The sequence below is a fragment of the Thamnophis sirtalis genome, unplaced genomic scaffold (genome assembly GCF_051295495.1).
Source record: "Thamnophis sirtalis isolate CommonGarterSnake01/CBP01778 unplaced genomic scaffold, rThaSir2_p1.2 scaffold_10, whole genome shotgun sequence".
Taxonomy (NCBI): domain Eukaryota; kingdom Metazoa; phylum Chordata; class Lepidosauria; order Squamata; family Natricidae; genus Thamnophis; species Thamnophis sirtalis.
In genome coordinates this window covers 41,390,685-41,413,365 of record NW_028261390.1, presented here as the reverse complement: position 1 = coordinate 41,413,365, position 22,681 = coordinate 41,390,685, and the positions used below count along the sequence as shown (strand labels likewise).

At 35.8% G+C, this 22,681-nt stretch overlaps 1 protein-coding gene and 1 long non-coding RNA gene across 2 annotated transcripts in view; one reads left to right on the top strand and one right to left on the bottom strand.

Annotated features, from left to right (window-relative positions):
- The window catches only part of USP53 (ubiquitin specific peptidase 53), a 43,430-nt gene extending 31,709 nt beyond the window's left edge, over positions 1-11,721 (top strand). Inside the window, exons 14-16 of the mRNA XM_014064524.2 lie at positions 201-277; positions 3,635-3,716; positions 6,913-11,721. Coding sequence (XP_013919999.2) covers positions 201-277; positions 3,635-3,716; positions 6,913-7,894 — 1,141 coding nt within the window. The 3' untranslated portion in view covers positions 7,895-11,721. The remainder of the gene's footprint in view (positions 1-200; positions 278-3,634; positions 3,717-6,912) is intronic.
- A 1,355-nt stretch (positions 11,722-13,076) lies between these two features.
- On the bottom strand, positions 13,077-22,657 carry LOC148043869 (uncharacterized). Its single transcript, XR_015697896.1, has 2 exons — positions 22,381-22,657; positions 13,077-14,142 (listed from the first exon to the last, which is right to left on the bottom strand). It is a non-coding gene; the product is annotated as an uncharacterized LOC148043869 (long non-coding RNA).
- Positions 22,658-22,681: the final 24 nt, after the last annotated feature.

Below are 22,681 nucleotides of genomic sequence, written 5' to 3'. Positions count from 1 at the left end.
GAGGGTGGGAGGGGTGAGAGAAAAGAGGAACAAGGTTTGACTTTTTTATATAAAATATATTTCTTTGTTGAATTTCTAGATTCCTGTTTAGAAACATTTAGCCATTTTTTAAACAAGTTTCAGAAGAATGTTTCAGGGTTGGTGAATTCTGTTATACTATTTGTACAGGCAGTTGATAATTAGTATATCCTTTTTCATAGTGACCAAAATCTGTCAGTTAGACATTCTGGAAATGTCTTGCAGACTTTCTCCCAGCTGAACAAAAACTCTTTGGAAGGTAAGGTTAATTATACGTGTTACATCAGCTTATTGAACTGTTAATTGATTTTTGACTATAAAAATGTACTGTTTAAATGTTAGAATTATTATAACTCTACAAATTCTTTCTTGATACTGTTGGCAGGTTTTCTATGAAAATTGTTTGTTACTTCCCATTTTTTTAAAAAAAAATAGTACCCAATTTGTGGAAACTTATGTTCAAATAAAATATTTTTTTAAAAACAAATATAAATGAAATTTATTGTCAACTTCTAAAATATTAATGTTTCATTAATAGTGGCAATGAAAGTGTAGTCCTAACATCAGACATATTAATATGGCTAGAACATAGAGTCAAAATTCCTTTTGAGCTGTGACTGATTTTAACCATGCATGGATCTTCATGTCAGCAGAAGAGAAAAATAACACATCTATTTTTATATTAGTTGGAATTCTGAAGGCACAGCATTGAGCCACTCTCATTGAATGTTTGCCACAATGCTACTATATTGGGAGTATTTGGTTGCAAGCTTGCACTGCCACCTCCTGTTGAAAATATATAATAATTTAATAATAATAATAGTTTCATGGAGTTTTAAGATACTTTGTTACCTAGGTAGTTACACTTTTATCTAATTTAAATTAGTATCAGTACCAGTAAAAAAGTACCTCTTCTGGCTGGAGAACTCTGGGGGTTGAAGTCCACAAGTCTTAAAGTTGCCAAGTTTGGGAACCACTGGAATAGACCATGCTACAGTGGTCATCAGTGTGAAAACAGTCAAAACAAGTCACTTTTTTCAGAGCCATTGTAAATTCGAACGGTCACTAAGTGCACTGTTGTAAGTCAAGGGCTAGCCATAACTGCCTTTTCTTTATTTTTAAATCTGAGATGCATATTTACAGTACACATTTGAAATTGAGAACTTTGGCTTTTCATTCATTCTTCTAGTATTCCAATTTCTTTCCTTCCTTCAAATCTAGCTGTGTTTATAATAATCTAAGAACATTGAACCCATAGCCTCCCATGTGTAAAACTCTTCAGCAATTCCAGCCAGCAAGGCTAAATAAGAAGGAATGCTAACGTTGCAGGTTAGCAGGATTTTTTTGTGGGGATTCTCCACTCCAGCTGTAATACAACAGCAGAAAAACCAGCAATTAGTTTGAAAACCTCCATAGAACACGGCATTGAAAAAGTTCAGTGAGCTAAATATTATTGTTGGCCTATATCTGTGTCAAATGCATACATATATTTCCTGTTGAAAACACTGGGCTTGAAGGAGTATATGTTAGGTTGATTTTCTTAGGGTCTGAAATGATCTTTTGAATACAATGGGGCAAAAAAGTATTTAGTCAGCCACCAATTGTGCAAGTTCTCCCAATTAAAAAGATGAGAGAGGCCTGTAATTGACATCATAGGTAGACCTCAACTATGAGAGACAAAATGAGACAACAAATACAGACAATCACATTGTTTGATTTGGAAAGAATTTTTTTGCAAATTATGGTGGAAAATAAGTATTTGGTCACCTACAAACAAGCAAGATTTCTGGCTCTCACAGACCTGTAACTTCTTCTTTAAGAGGCTCCTCTGTCCTCCACACATTACCTGTATTAATGGCACCTGTTTGAACTTGTTAGCAATATAAAAGACACCTGTCCACAACCTCAAACAGTCACACTCCAAACTCCACTATGGTGAAGACCAAAGAGCTGTTGAAGGATACCAGAAACAAAACTGTAGACCTGCACCAGGCTGGGAAGACTGAATCTGCAATAGGCAAGCAGCTTGGTGTGAAGAAATCAACTGTGGGAGCAATAATTAGAAAATGGAAGACATACAAGACCACTGATAATCTCCCTCGATCTGGAGCTCCATGCAAGATCTCACCTTGTGGGGTCAAAATGATCACAAGAACGGTGAGCAAAAATCCCAGAACCACACGGGGGGACCTAGTGAATGACCTGCAGAGAGCTGGGACCAACGTAACAAAGGCTACCACAGTAACACACTACGGCGCCAGGGACTCAGATCCTGCAGTGCCAGACGTGTCCCCCTGCTTCAGCCAGTACATGTCCGGGCCCATCTGAAGTTTGCTAGAGAGCATTTGGATGATCCAGAAGAGAATTGGGAGAATGACATATGGTCAGATGAAACCAAAGTAGAACTGTTTGGTAGAAACACAACTCGTCGTGTTTGGAGGAGAGAGAATGCTGAGTTGCATCCAAAGAACACCATACCTACTGTGAAGCACGGGGGTGGCTACATCATGCTTTGGGGCTGTTTCTCTGCAAAGGGACCAGGACGACTGATCCATGTACAGGAAAGAATGAATGGGGCCATGTATTGTGAGATTTTGAGTGCAAACCTCCTTCCATCAGCAAGGGCATTGAAGATGAAACATGGCTGGGTCTTTCAGTATGACAATGATCCCAAACACACCACCCGGGCAACAAAGGAGTGGCTTCATAAGAAGCATTTCAAGGTCCTGGAGTGGCCTAGCCAGTCTCCAGATCTCAACCCCATAGAAAACCTTTTGAGGGAGTTGAAAGTCCATGATGCCCAGCGACAGCCCCAAAACATCACTGCTCTAGAGGAGCTCTGCATGGAGGAATGGGCCAACATACCAGCAACAGTGTGTGGCAACCTTGTGAAGACTTACAGACAACATTTGACCTCTGTCATTGCCAACAAAGGATATATAACGAAGTATTGAGATGAACTTTTGATATTGACGAAATACTTATTTTCCACCATAATTTGCAAAAAAATTCTTTCCAAATCAGACAATGTGATTGTCTGGATTTGTTTTCTCATTTTGTCTCTCATAGTTGAGGTCTACCTATGATGTCAATTACAGGCCTCTCTCATCTTTTTAAGTGGGAGAACTTGCACAATTGGTGGCTGACTAAATACTTTTTTGCCCCACTGTATGTTACATGTTATTCACTGCCATATTTCCCTAAAAATAGGACTGGGTTTTATTTTCTCTTGACCTCCCAAAATAAGCACTTGGCCTTATTTTCAAGGAGGTCTTATTATTTTTGAAGTACAGGAGGCGGTGAGCATGGCCACCTCATGGCTGCTGCTGTGTTGCAGTATTTTCGGGGAGGGCTTATTTTCAGAGGAAGGCTTATTTTAGCATGCGCTCAAAAGCTTGATTGGGATTATCTGAGGAGGTCTTATTTTTGGGGAAATGGTATTAATTATGGTATTTCAAAGGATAATTTTGGAAAACATATGTGAACAAATGTTGATACTTTTTCCTTGAATTTTGAAATTATGAGTGTTATGCTGGAAGGTTTTGTTTGTACCAGTCTAACATAAGTAAACTATAAAGAAATATGTTGAAAGTAAATAATAATCACTGTTTTTCAGTACTGAAGAAAGGTGAAGTTAATATGCATATTAACTACAAGCCATCTAACTTCTCATCAATTTCTCATCTGCAGATACAAAGGTAATTTTTACCCCAAAAGATACTTATGACTTAGTTCCAAAATTCTGAGGGTTGCCCCCCCCCTCCCCACAATACTCTGTTTGGGTGCTTAGCAACCAACCTTCATTTACGGCTGTTGGCAGCATCCTGCGGTCACTGCAAAACCTGATCTTTACTTTGAATTTTTAGCAAAAACACCCCATAGTGAAAAATGAGTTCACCTAATGACTCCAGTGTTTGCTTAATGACCACTAAAAGTCATAAAATCTGGTTGGTCACATGATTTGAATTTGGACCCTTACAACTTATGACATAATGACCAGGCTCCATTGCTGCCGAAGGTCCATACTGTTATATGAAGTCTTCTATTTTTCCAATACCAGATAAAATCAATATTACACATGTGAATATATGCACATGCAATCCCCCGTGCTCTTGCCGTGCATGCCTCCCCCCACCCATTCAGTCTTTTTTTTTAGACTAGCCAAACCCAAAACCTGCAGCTGTTCTTCATATGGTTTAGTCTTTAGGCCTTTATATCTTTTTTCAAATGGTACAACCAAAACTATATATAGAAAATATAGAAGTGCATAAAGTTGGCATTTTTACTTTTAGTCTCCTAATGATCAATCAAGGTGTTAGTGAAGTTAGAGATTTTTGCCCAAGGATGCATCACTTCATACTTCCTAAATTTGAATTATGTTCAGTTGATTTAAATCAGTCCTTTCAATGGCTTTTGATTTTGTTCCCTCTCAGTTGCTTACTATAATCTTCAAATTTCACCAGCTCACTGCTTAAATTCATACATCATTCATACATTAAAACCAATAGAAATCCTTAAAGAACTCCCTTTCTTGCTTTGCTCCATTTAGAAACTGCCTATTAATTTTTACTTTGCTTTTAGCCAGTTAGCTGTTGACAAAAGCAGAGTTATTCACAGTCCATGGCCACTACATTTACTCAAAAGCCTTTAATTAGAAACTTTTTAAAAGACTGTCTTCAGTCTTTCTCATTGTTGGTGCTATGAAAAAACTCTAAAAGTGGGTGAGACAAGATTTATCTGCAAAATGCCAATTTTTATTCAGCAAATCTTCCTCTTTGTTCTTAATTCCTTTTTCTTTGATTCCCCTTACCACTTTCCCTGAAACAGCTGTTAATATAACTGGCTTATAATTCTTTTTTTTTTAAATGGCTGGCTTTTACTCCTATGATATTTTGATTTGAGCATTGTTAAATTAATGAAACCATTATGAAAGAATTCCAGCAACTGCTATTTATCAAATACAAGTTCCGCTTATAATAAAAACAATGTCCATATTTTTGGACCTTTACTCCTGCCCGTGCAGTGTAATGGGCCTGAAGTTACTCTATTTTTGGCATAACAGATAATTTCCATCTATCTTTTTTTTTTAAACCAAGCTAGTCTGGTTTCAGACTATTTGCCTGTAGCTTTCGCAGAACTGTTCCCCCATTATCAGCTTTCACACTTTCAGAAATAACACAAGTGACAGTTTGCTGGAACTGAACACCTAGCAGCAGCAACCTGTTACTTAGGCAACTACAAAAAGGAAAATCTTCTTGACTCTTGCCCAAAATTATCCATGTCTATCCTGCCTCACAGTAAATAGAACAATTGATGTTTTTTGTCCTGCTGGCTGGTGACCCTGGATGGATAGAATATCAACACAGGGAAATCTACCAATCACTGCTCTTTATTGTCCCACAGTTAATTTGTAAGGGTGAGCTCATTCTCAAACCTTGTTATTTATAAAGATTAGAACTTGGCTATTGGACAGTGCAGATTATATCGAATGGCTAGACATACATATGAGCTGCACTGGCTACCTGTTGGTCTCCGGGTGCACTTCAAGGTCCTACTCACCACCTATAAAGCGCTCCATGGTAGTGGATCTGGCTATTTGAGAGACCGCCTTCTGCCAATTACCTCCCTGCGTCCCATCAGATCGCATAGAGTTGGCCTCCTCCGTATTCCATCCGCCAGTCAGTGCCGACTGGCGACTACTCGGAGGAGAGCCTTCTCTGTTGTGGCTCCGACACTATGGAACAATCTCCCCGTGGAGATTCGTACCCTCACCACCGTCCAGGCCTTCCGCACAGCCCTCAAGAACTGGCTAACCCGTCAGGCCTGGGGATAATCTTATTTCGCCCCTCCCGAATGCTGAGTGAATGTTGAGTTTTATTGTCTAATTTTACTTTGTGCACATTTCTTTTTTTGTTATTGTCCCACACTCCCCTTCCTTTTTTTGATTGTAAGCCGCCCTGAGTCCCCTCAGGGAAAAGGGCGGCCTATAAATAAACAAATCTAAATCTAAATATGAAAATGAGACATTGACCAGCACAGAATCTATTAGTTTGGGAATAGGAATCAGATATTGTATCCTAAAACATCTTTCCTAGATACCGCTGACTGTGTAAGAGTCAATTCATTTCAATTCATTCAGGGGGTTTAAAATCAGTACTATTTTTCAGGGGGATTTAAACTTTTTCAGGCCATAGAAGCTAAAAAATACTAAACCTGGAACTACTGATCAAAAGTTAAAGCTCTCATGATAGAAAATTGACTGTTTCAGAGAACCCCCCCCCCCTTTTTGTTCTGTTCTTAGGGTCTTACAAAACTCTCGAGGTCTATGGAATAGTTTGAAAACCATTGCTTTATTGTATAGATATATACAATATGCAATAAAATGGAGAAGCATACCCATATTTTGATAACTTTCTGTCTTTATTATAATTTATTTATTTATTATTATTATTGGAATATTTGTATTTTTTTGTAAATGTTATATTTTCATGGAACCTGAAGCACTGGCCTTGTCTGGCAACTAGACATTAATGCCCAGCTAATGAAGACAGACAATCTGAATGTTTCTTCCACAATTTCCCTGTACCAGTTTACTGTCCATCATGGTTTCTGGCTGATTCTTTTCTTTCCGAAGAGTATTTGCTGTTTTTACTGATTTCAGTCATGAATATAAAGTCTGCTTATACCTGTATACTTGTTTACAAAATTCTGGCGTCTGCAATATTACCATGTTTACATCTGACTAGATTCTTTAAAGCTTACAGGCTTACCTCAACCCCACCATGAAATAACAAAGATTACTTTATTCTAGTAATTAAAAATAGAATTGGATTATATTTACTATTTTGCAATAGTTATATTAATACTTACATCCTTAAATATTTTGCTTTCTAGGACTGATATGCCAGATTGCAATAAGAAGTCTTTACCTACATTAACAGTGCAGACAGCTTTAAAAGATCACATTGAAAAAGAAATAAAAAACAGTTCAATCAATGAACAAAGCTCTTTACCACGGTCTGGTGAAAATGTACCTACTGAGACAAATATCTGTAGTGCTGACAATTCAGTATTTTCTTACATTGGTGAGAATGGAATCATGTCTGAAAGAGTCCAAAACAACTGTGAATCTTCATCTACTCATTTGCAAGTCCCCTGCCCAGTATCTCATACAAAGACCGTTAATTCTACTCCTATTCTTGCATTTTTCTTACAACAGAGCAAACCCAAGCCTTGCTGTACTGAATCTACTCCATCTACTGGACATAAAACGAGCATGTACAGTAACAAATATGATGATGCAACAGAAACAGTTTACCAAAATCTTCCACCACCTTTACCACCAAAGAAATATACTCTATCCCATTTGCACGGCATAGAACAAGAATCCACTGTAGAGTTGAACTTTACAGATCATCCAAAAATTGAAAAGCATGTTGCTATTGCTACTTCAAAAAGTATACCAGAAGCAAGTTCATTTGCAGATGAAGAAAGGTTGAAAGCATTTCATTGCAATGAGTCCTCTAAGATGAGTTTTTCTCCGAGTTTATTAGGAAAGGATTTATGCACTGTATCCAATAATCCTTTAAACAAACGGACTTGTTTTACTGAACCAAATTCTAGTTCCCTGGATGCAAATGCAAATGATGTTATATCGCTTACTACTTATTTTTCCGTTGATAACTGTATGACCGATACTTATAGAATTAAATACCACCAGAGACCAAAACTGTATTTTGCAGATACTAGTGGGTCAAACAAAGAGAGATCTTTGTTATCCAGTGGAATGCAGTTGGACACGTCTTACCATCACACTTCTGAATCAAATCATCCCACAGCTCAACAGAAGCATAAATCTAATATTGGAAATGTGTAATGTAATAAGAATGATTTGGGAATGAATATAAATCCTTAGAACTCCAACCCAATGTGATGTTTAAGTTTACATACTTTAGCTACATTTCATTTGGAAAGTACACATTAATAAATTGTCCCTTGCATGTGCATGCGTGATCAAGAAATATCAAAGATGGTTTTATGCTTGTGGAAATCCCGATTTTGCATAAGTTCAATCAAAGTGGCTATTCTTGTAAATGAGGAACTTATAAAATATTTAAATTGCTTTCATATGCTAAATAGATGCATCTTTAAAAAAAAAAGCATGAATACCATCTCTTTTTAAATGACTTGATTTAGAACATTTCAAAATACCATAAATATATTTCAAAGTAGATTTTGGACCTGATTCCATAGTTGGTTAAATTTTCATACTAACTATAGCACTTTTGTAGGTTATAAAAACCTAAATCATGTATCCATTTGCAACTCCCATATTAAGACAATAGAACATTTTTAAGCATCATTATTTAAATTTATTTTGAATGTTGAATTCTCATGAAAAAATCATTCACAGACTTTGAAATGGAGAGTATGATATATAATCTCAGATAAGCCCTTTCACAGATAAATTGATCCTCACAAGTGTGTACAGTAATTTGTACTGCTTTAAAGAAATGATTGAAATGTAAGGATTGTTCGTACGCACCAAAGGATACATGCAATAATAAGATAAGTTTGATCTATATAAAAGCCTTGAGAGTTTTTGTCTCCTTATGAAAATTGTGTTCTTTATGTAAAGTTTGTCATAAATGCAAAATTTTAGTGATATGAATTGTTTACATGCACTTCATTTTTTCATGTAAAGGCACTTTCAAGCTTGCTAAGTAAAAATTGAATATAATCTACATACAGTGTACTACCTCAGTATGACAATGATATTGTTTTTAGTATGTATGTACAGTATATATTTATATATACACACAGACATATATATATATATGTCTGTGTGTATATATAAATATATATACTGTGTGTGTATTCACACACATACTGTATATACTATACTTTATGTATGTACACACACCATACACACACACACACACACACACACAAATACAAAGTTGTATGTGTGTATCAGAAGTGTGCCAAACACTTCAGTTTTGAAATGCTCCCTTTCAAGTGAAAGATATATAGAGAGCTTTATGGGTTGATATAGATGGACTACATGTTATAGCAATTTTCCAAGCTTTTGTGTCTGATGTCATTTTGTAGTTATAACTTCCCTGTGAACTGATTAGCTCCAGGACAAAACTTTCACAGTGTGAAATACTACATTCTCTACAAGTGTATTAAATTGGCTTCCTAAGAAGCATGGTTCTTGTTAATGAACTGAGTAGCCAGAGAGTAACAAGGAAGGTATTTATGAAATACTTAAACATTCTGGTTGTGAGATATTTAGAACTTTTGCAAGAAAGTGAAAAAGTGCATTAAATGGGTATTCTCTTTCCCTTATATTCAGGTACTGTTAATTAGAAATTTAATAGTCACACTACTGTTTTGCCATATGAAACTAGCAGCAAAAGAAATTTTATGACAGAATTATTTTAAAGCACCTTGTTACACTAATCAAGAAACTGATAAATGCTGGAAGCATATGCTGATATTAGAAATATGCACAGAATGATATATAATCATTAAAAACTTACGTTTTGTAGTAGACAAATATTAACCCTTAATCTATTTTCTTGAATCAGTTATCCAGGATCTCATTATTATCTTTTAAATATTTGAAATAATGCCTTAATGAAGTCTTAGATTTTATTTTAATATACAGTATATATTATGGTAGCTAGAGTTTTAAACAGCAATAGTTTCTTGCATTGTGCAGTATTTTAAATACAAAAATTATGCATAGCAGTTGTTTGTAATAAAAATATTTAAGTATATTGTTAGGCTGCAAAAATGTGATAAATGAATTGTATAAATTTATTTTTATATTAAAGCTGCTGTAGAGAATATTTAAATCGTTGCATGTATAGAAAGTACTCTGATTTTCTTAAAACCAGCAGAGGCATAAACATGGATTCTGATCAGTTCAGCCTGAAGATATTCCTTTTTAAAGATTGAAATGAAATACACATGCAGTTGTTAGGTAAAAATGTATGACACCGTACCGTTTTAAATTCTTTGTATGAGCATTTTCCATTAAAATAACGATTACAAAGATGGTCCTAAAAATGTAAATGTGTTTTAGTTTTCGGCATGATAGCTGCTATGTTTTGGAACACTCCATTGTAAGTTTACACTATAATTGGATTAAATACAAATGCAAATTTGTGACTTTGACCAAATGGGGAAAATGCTATAAAAATTGGTGGTTGGGCCTATTCAGAACATTATTAGTAATGTAAAATAGGGATGCTTGCATGCTTTCCTAAAATAAGGAATATGATTACATTAAAGTTCCACATTTATGTTAACGAAGGAGTCTTCCTACTCTCTAAATTTTCAGAGACAATGTCTGAAAGATATGGGCAGTGCTTGACTTATGGCCATTTGTTCAATGACCCTTTGAAGTTACACCGGCACTGGAAAAAGTGGCTTGTGACCACTCCTTGCACTTAACAACCATTACAGAAATCGGTCTGTCATATAATTGTGATGTGAGTATTTTACCCCTGGCTCACGCAACAGTTGGAAGTGTCATGTGATCACTATTTGTGACCTTCCCAGCCAGCTTTTGATAAAGTCAATGGGAAAGATGGTAGGGAAAGTTGCAAGTCAGAGTCATATGTTTGCCTTAACAACCACAGTGATTTGCTTACAGGCAAAAAGCTCATAAAACTCAGGCCACATCTCACTTAAAACTGCGCTGCTTAACAAATTTTACAGCTCCAGTTATGGTCATAAATTGAAGACTACCAGTAGGTTTAGTGACCTAAGAGGTAAGATTAGAGGCAGAGGACCGGAGTTCTTGTCCTGCCTTAGATACAATAACCAAGTGACTGAGGCAATTACTCTCTCAGCCCTAGAAAAAAAGGCAAGTAGCAAAATATTTCAGAAACTGTTCCCCCAAAATTGCAATCAAGATTGAGTTGAAGGCCCCAACTCTTCTGTTTACACTGACAGTATCTTACCTATTTTCTTCTCCGTATCTTCAAGTTAGTCTTGACTCCTGACAAGTGCCTGGACAAGTCCTTTGCTGTCTTGACATTTTTTTAAAGTAGTTTGCCATTACCTTCCTAGGAGTAAGAGAGAGTAAGCTGGCCCAAGTTGCCCAGCTGACTTCGTGCCTAAGGTGGAACTGGAACTCAAGAGTCCCCTGCTTTTTAGTGTGGTGCTTTAACCAAAATGACTCTCTGTCTTAACTATGAATGTAACTCCACATTGTTGGTTTCTTGTTACAAAGCTGACTTAGCTTTTAATCTTACTGGTATCTATCATGCTCAAATGATTTTTCAGAAGTTACTGATTTGTTTAAAGCATGTAGAGTTAACATATTCATGATTACAAATAACAGAGAAGTAACTTCATCTCAAAGTAACTGTAAAATTAATTTTTGATATTTTAAGTTTTTTTAAATTAAGTCATTTCATTCTTGATATGCAGGTAATATATAATAATGTAATGCCTTTATAGATAAAAATGGAACTATAAGTACTGGAATCAAAGTGTTCAATTGAAAGCTGTTACTGAAGTAATTTGAATTTGTAATATTTATGTAAAGAGTAATGTGAATTACCTTTGTTAAGAGTATTACTGTATTTTTAAAATGTAAAGCAAATGTTCATTTCCTGTATAAATGAGAAGTGTTGGATTTGTGAGTATATGTGCTTTAAAGAAATATAAAAATCTTAGACATTTTTTGCACAAATTTATTGCTATCAAATAAGGGGAGCTTGGTCAACTTCTCATTTTTTATAGCTAGATATAGTCTTAATATTTGTTTGCAATATTTGATTTTTTAAACTTTATTTTTATAATTGTTCCCTTAAGACTATAGGTTTGTGTGGTTGTAATGTTAAATACATTTAACATGATATACGGGAGTATCTTTTTAAAAACTTTTTAAAATTTAACACTTTTTAAAATTGTGCTACATGTACCTGCAGATAAAACAAAAATAAGATATCCAATATCTCTGTTTAATTTACATATGTATAATTTTTCGGTGAAATAGGAGCAAACCAATTTTTTTTTATTTAAGAATACGGTGCTGCTCAGTTTGGGAGAGTAAATATATGCTAGCAAATAATAGTGACCAAACATCTGATAAAAATCTAACACTTGCATTCTGTTCCATATCATATTCGGTTTCACCTCTGAACTGCAGTTGATTTAGATTTCTGTAAAAACAGATGAAATGTCCAATTCTATCAAATGAATACTTGATAAATCTTCATGAATTTAAACAAGCCAGTTTTCATTTAATTATGCTTTTACCAAGACTCCAAAATTTTAAATGAATAGGGGTGGTCATAGGGGGTGTGTTCCAGCAGGCACTACTGGGTGTGCACTTTGTGCGCTTGATGTGCACTGTGTACCCATGCGCAGTGCAATTAAAAGCATTCTGTACATGCACAGAAGTGAAAAACAAGATGGCGCCGACCGGGGAACCGGTTCAGGGGTGTGGTAGGCCTGGGTTGCTGCTGATTCCAGCGACCCAGGCCGCCAAACCACTACCAGTTCGGCCGAACCAGTAGGAACCCACCACTGGTGGACATACTGACACTATGAAAGATTCTAAATAACATTACTAGATGTATTTAATAAATAAGTAAATAGAGGTAAATCATGAGGTATGGATTGTTTTACTTGAATTCACATGTGATAGTTTTCTCTTTGTGTGGCTATGAATCGCCCATTTCTTCAAGACTTATCCATTCTAATGAATAGTATTAGACCCAATAGTAAAGCAAGTAGCGGTGAATTCAGTTCTATTCATACTACTTATACCTCTCTTATGTATTACACTATAGTAAGTTGACTTTCTCAACTAAGAAAATTGAGAACCTAATTTTTTTTGGGGGGGGTCATTCCTATTGTTTAGAATTTGAGAAGAAAAATCATTCTAAATATTCAGTTTCTCAGTGAAGAAAATGATTGTATTGCTATTATCTCTGTACTTTGTAAATTCACATTTCTATAATTGAAGGTTTTCTTATTTCTTTATTAGCTGAGGGAAGAGCAGTTTTAGAACATTAATTTAGGACAAAGAATGCAAATTATGATATTTATTAATATGTTTGATTCAGTCACCAGTCCTTTTTTATTGCTTGGCTATAGAGGGAATTCTTGTGAAGGAATTGACACATCTACTTATATAGATTGAACAGCAATACTGTATTTACTTTAAATATAACCCCCTCTCAAATTTCTCAAATAAAGCCCATATTCAATCTCAATATCAAATGAACTTCAGCCTACCTCCACCAATACCTTTATCCTAGCCTGACAAAAATGGTGTGAATCCATTTAATCTAGCATATAAATGTAATAAATGTTCACCTTATACATTATTGAGAGTAGAGCACAAAACCAATCAAAAGAAAAACACTTTAAATTATGAAAATTAACAGGAAGTCTACAAACTTACTTTTAGAACATGAAACTCCAAATGGGCAAATCTAAAGTATAATGGAGATCAGGACCACATTAGACTGAGTAAAATTTACTGAAGTGGTTGGCCTGTTTATATATATCATAAAGATCATAAAATACCATCCGCACAGTCCATGCACATATTGCTTCTGAAGGCACAAAGCTGAGCACAAAGTACTTTAAAACTTCAAACAGAGCAAATTACTTTCCTTGCATATGAGAAGAATATATGCAACTTATTTACATAAAATCAGCTAAAACAGCCCTCAGAATTGATCACGTTACATTTTCTATTTTTATGGTAGGAGTTCATAAATTATTGTTACAGAGATATTTGTCTCCAGTCCACTTGGATGGTGATCCAAGAGTCGATTGCTGAAAATGGACAACTTCAAACTGAATTGAAAGTGTTGTGTCACTTCAATGACAGTGCTATATTTGATGTAAGGCACAATTTGCACTTATTGAAGAATAATAATGTGAAACATGACAGTTCATCATAAAGCAAGTTCACCACATCCAATTGCTCAGAAAAAATATGTCAACAATTTAAATATAGAAAGAGGAGTTGTTATTGAGATTTCTGATATAACAGTTTTCCAGTGTTCTTTTATTTTTGGTTGTGAAGCAAAAGCAGCTAAAGTAGCAGCATTAGCTGGATTTTCTTGAAGGCAGTCTGGTTATCTGCAGTATAAAGAAAAGAAAAATTAGATCAATCAGTGAAAAAAACTGTACTCAATATAATCCTGAGCATCAGATTTCTAGTACAGCATCATCAGTTGCCTGATAAATCTAAAAGTAGAACATAACTTGTTCTGTTGTTTCTTCCCAATGGATTATTCATAGATTTTTTTTTGCCTCTAGTCATATATCTGTTCTAGTTATTAGTCAACAAAATTCTATATTTCATGAATGTTGATCCACTTTTAAAGCTATTTTTTAATAGCCACTGATGGGCCTGGTGGAAATATATTATGAATTATAAACTAATTCATCATTTTGGCTTAGATTTTTCAAGTATTGTATAATGCACAGGTGTCAAACTCGCAGTGTCACTGACTTCCTGGGAGGAGCCTGCTGGTGGTGGCAGCAAAAAATCAGCTGCCTCCGAATTCCTGGCTACGTACCTGTTTAGAGGATTTTCCATCTGACGTCTTATCAGGTTTTCTTATCCTTCAGGCAAGAAGGAAAGAAGAAATTGTTTTGCTGGCAAATGCTCTTCGATTTTTGCAGCTTTTGTGCTTGCAGGGAAAGGGGGGCTAGCCCAAGGCAGAATGGCTGTCCGTGCTGGGAACTTCAAACTGCCTTGTGTGGGACAAAGTAGGTCTCCCCCACTCAGTTCAAAGTTTTGTTTGATTTAATCTTATCACGAACTGAATCCGTTTGCGTGGACAATAATTGTTTATCAACATTTTAGCTTCTTTTCTTTTTCTCCTCCAAAAACTTATTTACTTAGAGGCTTTTAAAATGGCGCCGAGCAGGCTGGTTTCTCCGGTAATAACGAACACTTTTTGTTAATTGTCACAAGAATTCAAAACAAAAGAGATTGCTTATCATTTGTTTTGGTTTCACAATAGGCCAGCAGAAGCTTTTTAATTAGTTTCATTTCTACAAGAATTTTACTCCTTCATTAATCTTGCTTATCTGGAAGTTAAATGGTGATGAATCTGCTGAACGGTCTTGTTACAATGTTTACTCACTGAAAGTTTAGCCAAGCCTTAAACTTCAAAATAAAAGGGGAACTCAGCCTCTTTACTTAAAGCTGCATATTCAGGCAATAGAGTTTTATTAACTGCAGGCAGATAAATTTTGAAATGGCTTCAAAACCAAATATTAACTTGATGTCATCACCCTCTACTTCCAGGGGCACATCCTCAGTGCCTGGCACAAAGCTGCATCCTCCGCCCCCTGCTGGGGATGTGTTAACGAAAGAATTTTTCCTGAGTAATCTAAGCGAGGCTCTTAATGCACAGACAATTAAAATGGAAGATAAGTTTAGAGATAATAGAGAGGTGGTAAAGCAGGAGAGAAAAGAGGAAATAAAAGAAATGAAAGAAGAAATTAAAAGTGAAATAAAAGGACTTAAACAGGAGCTGTATGAGAAATTTGACGCTAAGGTTGGTAAAATTAGAGACGAAATGCTGAGACTTGTAACTGTATTAACAGAACATATTTCTGGAATGGAAGATACCCTAGAGGTTCTTAATGATGCCAATGCTAACTTGACATTGAAAACAGAGTGGTGGAACAAAAAGTGGGAAATGCTGAAAAAGAAATTATTATGATACAGTACTGACAAATGGAGTTCGCATTAAGAGTAAGGGGGCTGCATGAGGAGAAACAGGAGAACCTGAAACAGATCCTATCGGAAGCTTTTGACCGCCTGATGGGAAGACCAGGGACCAACCTAGACTGGCAAATTGACAAAGCTTACCGCGTTAACTCCTGGCTGGCAAAGCAGAAGCAGCTTCCTCGAGACATCGTTATATATTTTACTACAAGAGAGCTTAGAAATATGGTACTGCAAGCGTCTTATAACACTAAGCTTCAAATTGGCGGTCAAGACCTGGCTGTTTTGAAAGAGATACCACCTCAAATGTTAAGAGCCAGGAGAGACTACGCTTTTTTGGTCGAAGAACTCAGAAATCGTCAGATACAGTATAGATGGGATGCACCATTTGGCATCATATTTACATTTGATAAGCAAAGGTACCGCCTCAACTCTGTATGGAAAGCCCGAGATTTTTATTATAATATATTGAAGGCCGGATACCCTGCACCATCTGGACCTAGAGAAAGACCACAAGAAGGACAGGATAGACAGCAAACTACACAACCACCAGACAAGATGGAGCATCTCTCTTCTCTAGAAGTGCAAGGTGCTATGGAACCAAGACCTAGCCGCATGACTACTAGACGTATGGAGAAACAAGCTAAAAAGCAACAGCATCAACAATCATCGGCCATCGATCAAGGAACTACAATAACAAATCTGGAAGCAGTGGGAGGAGCTAGACCTAAGGTTAAACAGGCCATGCAGGAAGCTCTAAAAATGCTTCAACCAACCAAAGATGACAACTAAGATTTTAACATGGAATGTCAACGGACTGAATTCTCCACAGAAGAGGAAGAAAATATTTCATTATCTCAAACAGTTTAAGAACGATGTAACTTGTTTGCAAGAAACTCATATCAAGTCAACTGATCAAAAATATTTGATCAACTCAAAACTTGGTCAACATTTTGCAGCTTCTGCTATGGAAAAGAAGAATGGTATAGTTGTATACTTAAGAAAAGATATGAAAGCTGAATTAATAGAAGCAGATCCCTTCGGAAGATATATTGCTTTAGATTTAATCTTAGAAGGGAAAAAGACATTACTTTTGGGAATTTATGCTCCCAATCAACAGCAAGATAGATTCTATAGAAATCTTCATGCTAAATTAGTACAGTGGGACTATAGTTCCTGTATACTATTGGGTGACTGGAATGGAGTGATAGACACTAAGAGAGATAAGAAGATTTCCCGCCTAAATACTAAGATGCGAGCAAAGTTACCCAAACCTTTCTTTGACATTATGGATGATTTTGAATTGAGAGATATTTGGCGAGAAAGAAATGCAGAGGAATATGACTTCACTTTCTTCTCGGACAGGCATCAATCCCTTTCAAGGATTGATTTTATTCTAACCACTAATGATTTGCTTTCTAGGGTCAAGAAAACAAAGATTGCGGCTAGGGTCCTTTCGGACCATAACCCAGTTTGGATGGAGTTGGGAAGGGTAGTGCAGGCAAGAAGGTCTTGGAGATTGAATGAAAACTTATTTAGATATGAAAAGTATATTAATTATTGTAAAAAATTACTATCTGAATATTTTGTTTTGAATATGAATAAGGGTACATCTATGGAATTTGTATGGGATGCAAGCAAAACGTATATGAGAGGAGTCTTGATGAATATAAATAAAACACATAGAAATAAGCAAGGGTTAAAACGAACAGAACTGGAAGAGGAAATTAAGAGAAAAGAGCTGGAGTTAACAATGAACCCAGACGATACAAAGGTTAAGGAAGCTATTAACATATTAAAATCTCAATTTGACATGTTGATCTCTGACCAGGTAGCTACTAATTTATTATATGCAAAACACAATACTTTTTGTAATGCAAACAAACCTGACAGATGGTTAGCTTATCAGATTAGGAAAAAAAGGAAAACTCGAAATATATCTAAACTGATTTACAGAGGGAAGGAGGTGTTTCAACAGGAAGAGATTCAAAAGGCTTTCTGGGAATTTTTTACAGAACTGTATAAAGGGGATAAAATTAATGGTTTAGACATAGACAAATATTTAGACAAAGAGAAAATACCTTCAGTTAGAGAAGAGCACAGGCAAAAATTGAATCAACCAATAACCTCGGGGGAAATCTTGCAGGTAATTAAGCAATTAAAGTCAGGGAAAGCACCAGGTACAGATGGCTTGACAGCGGTTTACTATAAAAACTTACAGTTAGAAATGGTAGAACCTCTTAGAGAATTATTTAATATGATTCAAACGGAAGGTAAAGTCCCTCCATCTTGGAAGACAGCGTTTATATCTTTGATACCCAAAGAAGATCAAGATACTACTCAACCCAAAAATTATAGACCTATTTCATTACTGAATGTAGATTATAAAATTTTTACTAAAATATTAGCAAATAGTTTAATGTTGGTTATTCAACAATTGATATATACGGACCAAACAGGTTTTATACAAGGGAGACAGATGAAAAGTAATGTCAGATTAATTATTAATGCATTAGAATATTTGGGAAAGAACAACCAGATCCCTGCTGCGTTTATATTTTTGGATGCTGAGAAGGCCTTTGATCGAGTTAACTGGCAATTTCTGCTGAAGATATTGCAAAAAATGCAGATAGGAGATAATTTTTTATAGTCAATTAAAGCAATATACCAACAGCAAACAGCACAAATCATAGTCAATGGAAGTTTAACAGACTCTTTTCAAATTGGAAAAGGTACAAGACAGGGCTGTCCTTTGTCCCCATTATTGTTTATTATAACTTTGGAAGTATTGTTGAATAAAATACGGGGCTTGGATGGTTTAAAAGGGATCAAGATTAGGCAGCAAGAATATAGAGTCCGCGCTTTTGCGGATGATTTGGTCATAATATTGGAACAACCGCAGGAATCCAGTATGGTTTTAATGAATACGATTAATCAATATGGTCAAGTGTCTGGCTTTAAAATAAATTTAGGAAAAACCAAAATATTAGCTATAAATATGAATATTAAACAAAAGGAAGAATTAGGAGTGATGCTAGGATGTGAGGTAGTTAAAAAAGTCAAATATCTTGGAGTTAACATTTTAACTTCAAATGGGAAATTATATAAGCATAATTATGAACCACTTTGGCATAGCATACAGACAGAGATGAAAAAATGGGAGAAATTGCACTTATCTTTGCTGGGTAGGATAGCGGCAGTGAAAATGAACATTTTACCAAAATTTTTATTTCTTTTCCAAATGTTACCTATACTTAAAAAAGATGCGAACCTTTTAGAATGGCAGAAGGGTATCAACAAATTTGTGTGGGCAGGAAAGAAGCCGAGGGTAAAGATGAAAATAATGCAAGATGTACGTGAGAGAGGAGGATTGAAACTACCTAATTTAAAACTATATTATGATGCAGTGGCATTATCTGTAATTAGTGATTGGACTCATTTAACCAATGATAGAATATTGAATATTGAGGGACATGATCTGGTATTTGGCTGGCATGCTTACCTGTTATTCAACAAAAAATTGGATAAGAATTTTAAAAGTCATATTTTAAGAAATGCTTTATTGCGGGTTTGGAAGAAATACCAATATAAATTAAATGACAAGATACCCATGTGGGCAATTCCTAGACACGCAATTGAAAATATGAATACAGCACAAAAACAGGACAGAATTACTTACAGACAGCTTCTTACCTCGGAAAGGGGGGTATTACAATTAAAATCTTTAGAGGTATTAAAAGAGGAGAAGGTAGTTCAAACATGGTTCCAGTATGGGCAATTACAGGCTAGGTGGAAAATAGATCAAAAAATTGGTTTTATCCAAGTTGAGGATAATCTGTTTAAACAAATAAGAGATCAAAGCTTAATGCATATAAAGAGGATATATAATGTATTAATACAGATGGATTCGGAAACAGAATTAGTTAAAGATTGTATGATAAAATGGGCTCAAAATGTTGAGGAACCAATAATGTTGGATACATGGGAAAGAATCTGGGTAAGAAATGTGAAATTTACACAAGCTCAAAATCTGAGAGAAAATTTTTACAAGATGTTCTATAGATGGCATTTAGATCCTAAAAAGTTGGCTTCTATGTATCCGAATGTACAGCCTAAATGTTGGAGGTGTGGTTCTCTCGATGCTACATATTATCATATATGGTGGACCTGCCAAAAGGTTAAGGCATTCTGGATAAAAATATGGTGGGTCATGCAAAATATTTTTAAAAGAAGGATAAAGTTTATTCCTCAGTTATTTTTACTAGGTATATGTACTGACTTTACAGTGGTAGAGACTAATTTGATTCTGCACCTAATAACTGCAGCAAGACTGTTGGTGGCGCAATATTGGAAGAAGGAAGACTTGCCTACAATCCAAGAATGGACATTGAAAGTGACAAACTTAGCCGAGATGGCTAAAATATCGGCATATCTTAAAGATCATTCAAATGAGAGATATAAACGAGACTGGAAAAAATGGATTGACTATATACAAAATAAATACGGGACCAAGAAATTCCAGTTAGCCTATGCTTAAGATCAGAAATGATTTAAACTGTTAAAAGTTAGTTCAGTAAGAAGCTAAGGTCAATGTAGAATGTCATTAATTTCTTTATTTCTTTTTTCTCAATAGATTTTAGACTGTGTTAGTTAAAAATCCATACCGTGTACGGGTTCTGGGAAGTCGGGGGGGGGAAGGAGGAGGGGGGTTGGGGGGTGGAGGGAGGGAGGGGCACACACACAAAAAAATTGTACTTCAATGTCTTAATGATTGACAAATGATGAAATATTTGTGTTTTTTTTAAAAAGAAATAAAATAAATATTTGACAAAAACTCGCAGTGTCACTATCACATGATGTATTGCAATGATTTCTCTTCGCAGAGCTGGGATGGATGTGGCCTGTGTGTGACACCTCCAGCCCGGGCTGCCAATTTGACATCCCTGGTATAATGCTATGGAGCCATAATAAGATTTAACATAGACAGCCAATATTTTTTCCCTTTGTGGCATAAAGCGATTTAGATTTTTACTTGGCCTGACTTGATTGCAACAAGTAAAAAACAATCATACCAATTAAGATATAAATGGCATTACATTTTTAATTGCAAAAAGTTTTATCCTCTCATTTTCTGAATTAATCCAATATTCTCAATCACTAATCCCAAAATGGAATTATGTTTAGTAAATCAAGTAAGACCATTTACTTGATTAGTGCAGTTAAAAATCTTGCTCCAAAGGAATTACAAGCAGTAATTCTGAATTTAAAAAACTAGTATAAATAAATCCAGTATAAATAAAAAGTTGCATAAACATGCTTTTGAACCATTTTTTTTTCAAACACAAAAAACCCATGTTTTGAAAACTTGGTACTTTATAAAACAGTTGTTAACAAATTTTAAACATATCACTTCCTTAGAACTAGACATATTTATCTCCCACATATACTTACACTGTTTGTTATTGCTTGTTTGTAAACTACATCCTGAAATGCACAACAGTAACATTTGAAATCAAACTTTCATAATAAATCACTCATCCACTCTTTGCCTCAACAATTTTAGATGCCATCTAAGACTTCCTAGTATATACAAATTGAGGCAGCTGCAATTCTAAATTTTGCTGCCTCACCAAACTACACATTTTCTTTATATTATTTATATCCCACCTTTATTATTTTATTTACAAATAATTCAAGGTGCACAACATATCTAAAAGGAATCTTCTCTTCCTATTTTCCTCCAACAACAATCCTGGTATATGAATTGAGTTGAGAGTATGTGACTGACCCAAGAACACCCAGCTTTCATGGCTAAAGCAGGACTAGAATCCACTCCAGGTTTCTAGTCTAGTACCTTAACCACTAGACTAGACCAAACTGACTCTAGTATTCTTACAGCAGGCTTCTTACTGGAGTAATAATGCTATACATTTGGAGGTCACCAATATTCCCCAAAGAGTCTCACAAGATTTACTTGTAATCAGACATGAATAAAACTGGACTAACATGCTGGGGTCACACACTGGGCTAATTCAGAGTATTTTGACTTCCTATATTACAATAAAGCTGTATAACACGTTCATTCCTTACTCCTATGCCCTGTGCTTGTGTAATGCATTGAATCTTATTTTAATTAACTATGTAGGCTGGAACTGAGGCACATGCTATTGCTTAAATTTTAGGTGGAGCTTTTGGTAGTTTGAGAACTTGTCTATAGACATTTCATTACCCAATTATGCAACATCACCAGTGTGATCTATATGTGGAGTTTCCTGACTATGTGGAGATGTGGCTTTTAGCTCCTTAATCTTATACTTGGGTAGAATAACTACAGATTCAATACCACCACCCTGTGGGGAAAAATACTAGAGCTCCAGGAAGGACAAAGACATCTGGAAATAAAGTCATGTAAAGAAACATACAAATAAACACAAAGCTTACAGAGCACCAAGGACTCCACAGTTCAACCCTGAGCTACAGAAACAGGACTAGCTATTTAGTAGCAAAATGATATTAAAGAATGAAATTGCTTCTTAGCAGGAAGGAAAAAGAAACTCTGCCCCGGGGGTTGAAGGTTTACATTTTAGCCTTCAATCCCAGAAAGCATCTGTAACACAGTAAAGAGAACTAACTGCCTGTTCCAGCTGAGCCCTCGATTCTGCCTCTAAGGTAGCAGATAAACGAAGACGAAGAGCACGAAGTCGAAAAGGATCATCAGCCAGAAGTCCAACCAGTAGGACGTCCCGGAGAGTGGGGGCCCGCAAGCGATGCTCCCCGTCGTTCCCGCCACCTCGGCTGCCAGCCGGTTCGGTTCATGCTCAGTCTTTCGGCGGTCTCGTACCTCAACGCCTTCCGCAGCCTCCATCGTCCCTCACACGGAAAGAATTTATTCCGCGACCGGCGACCGGCCTACGTAGGACTGTTACTACCATA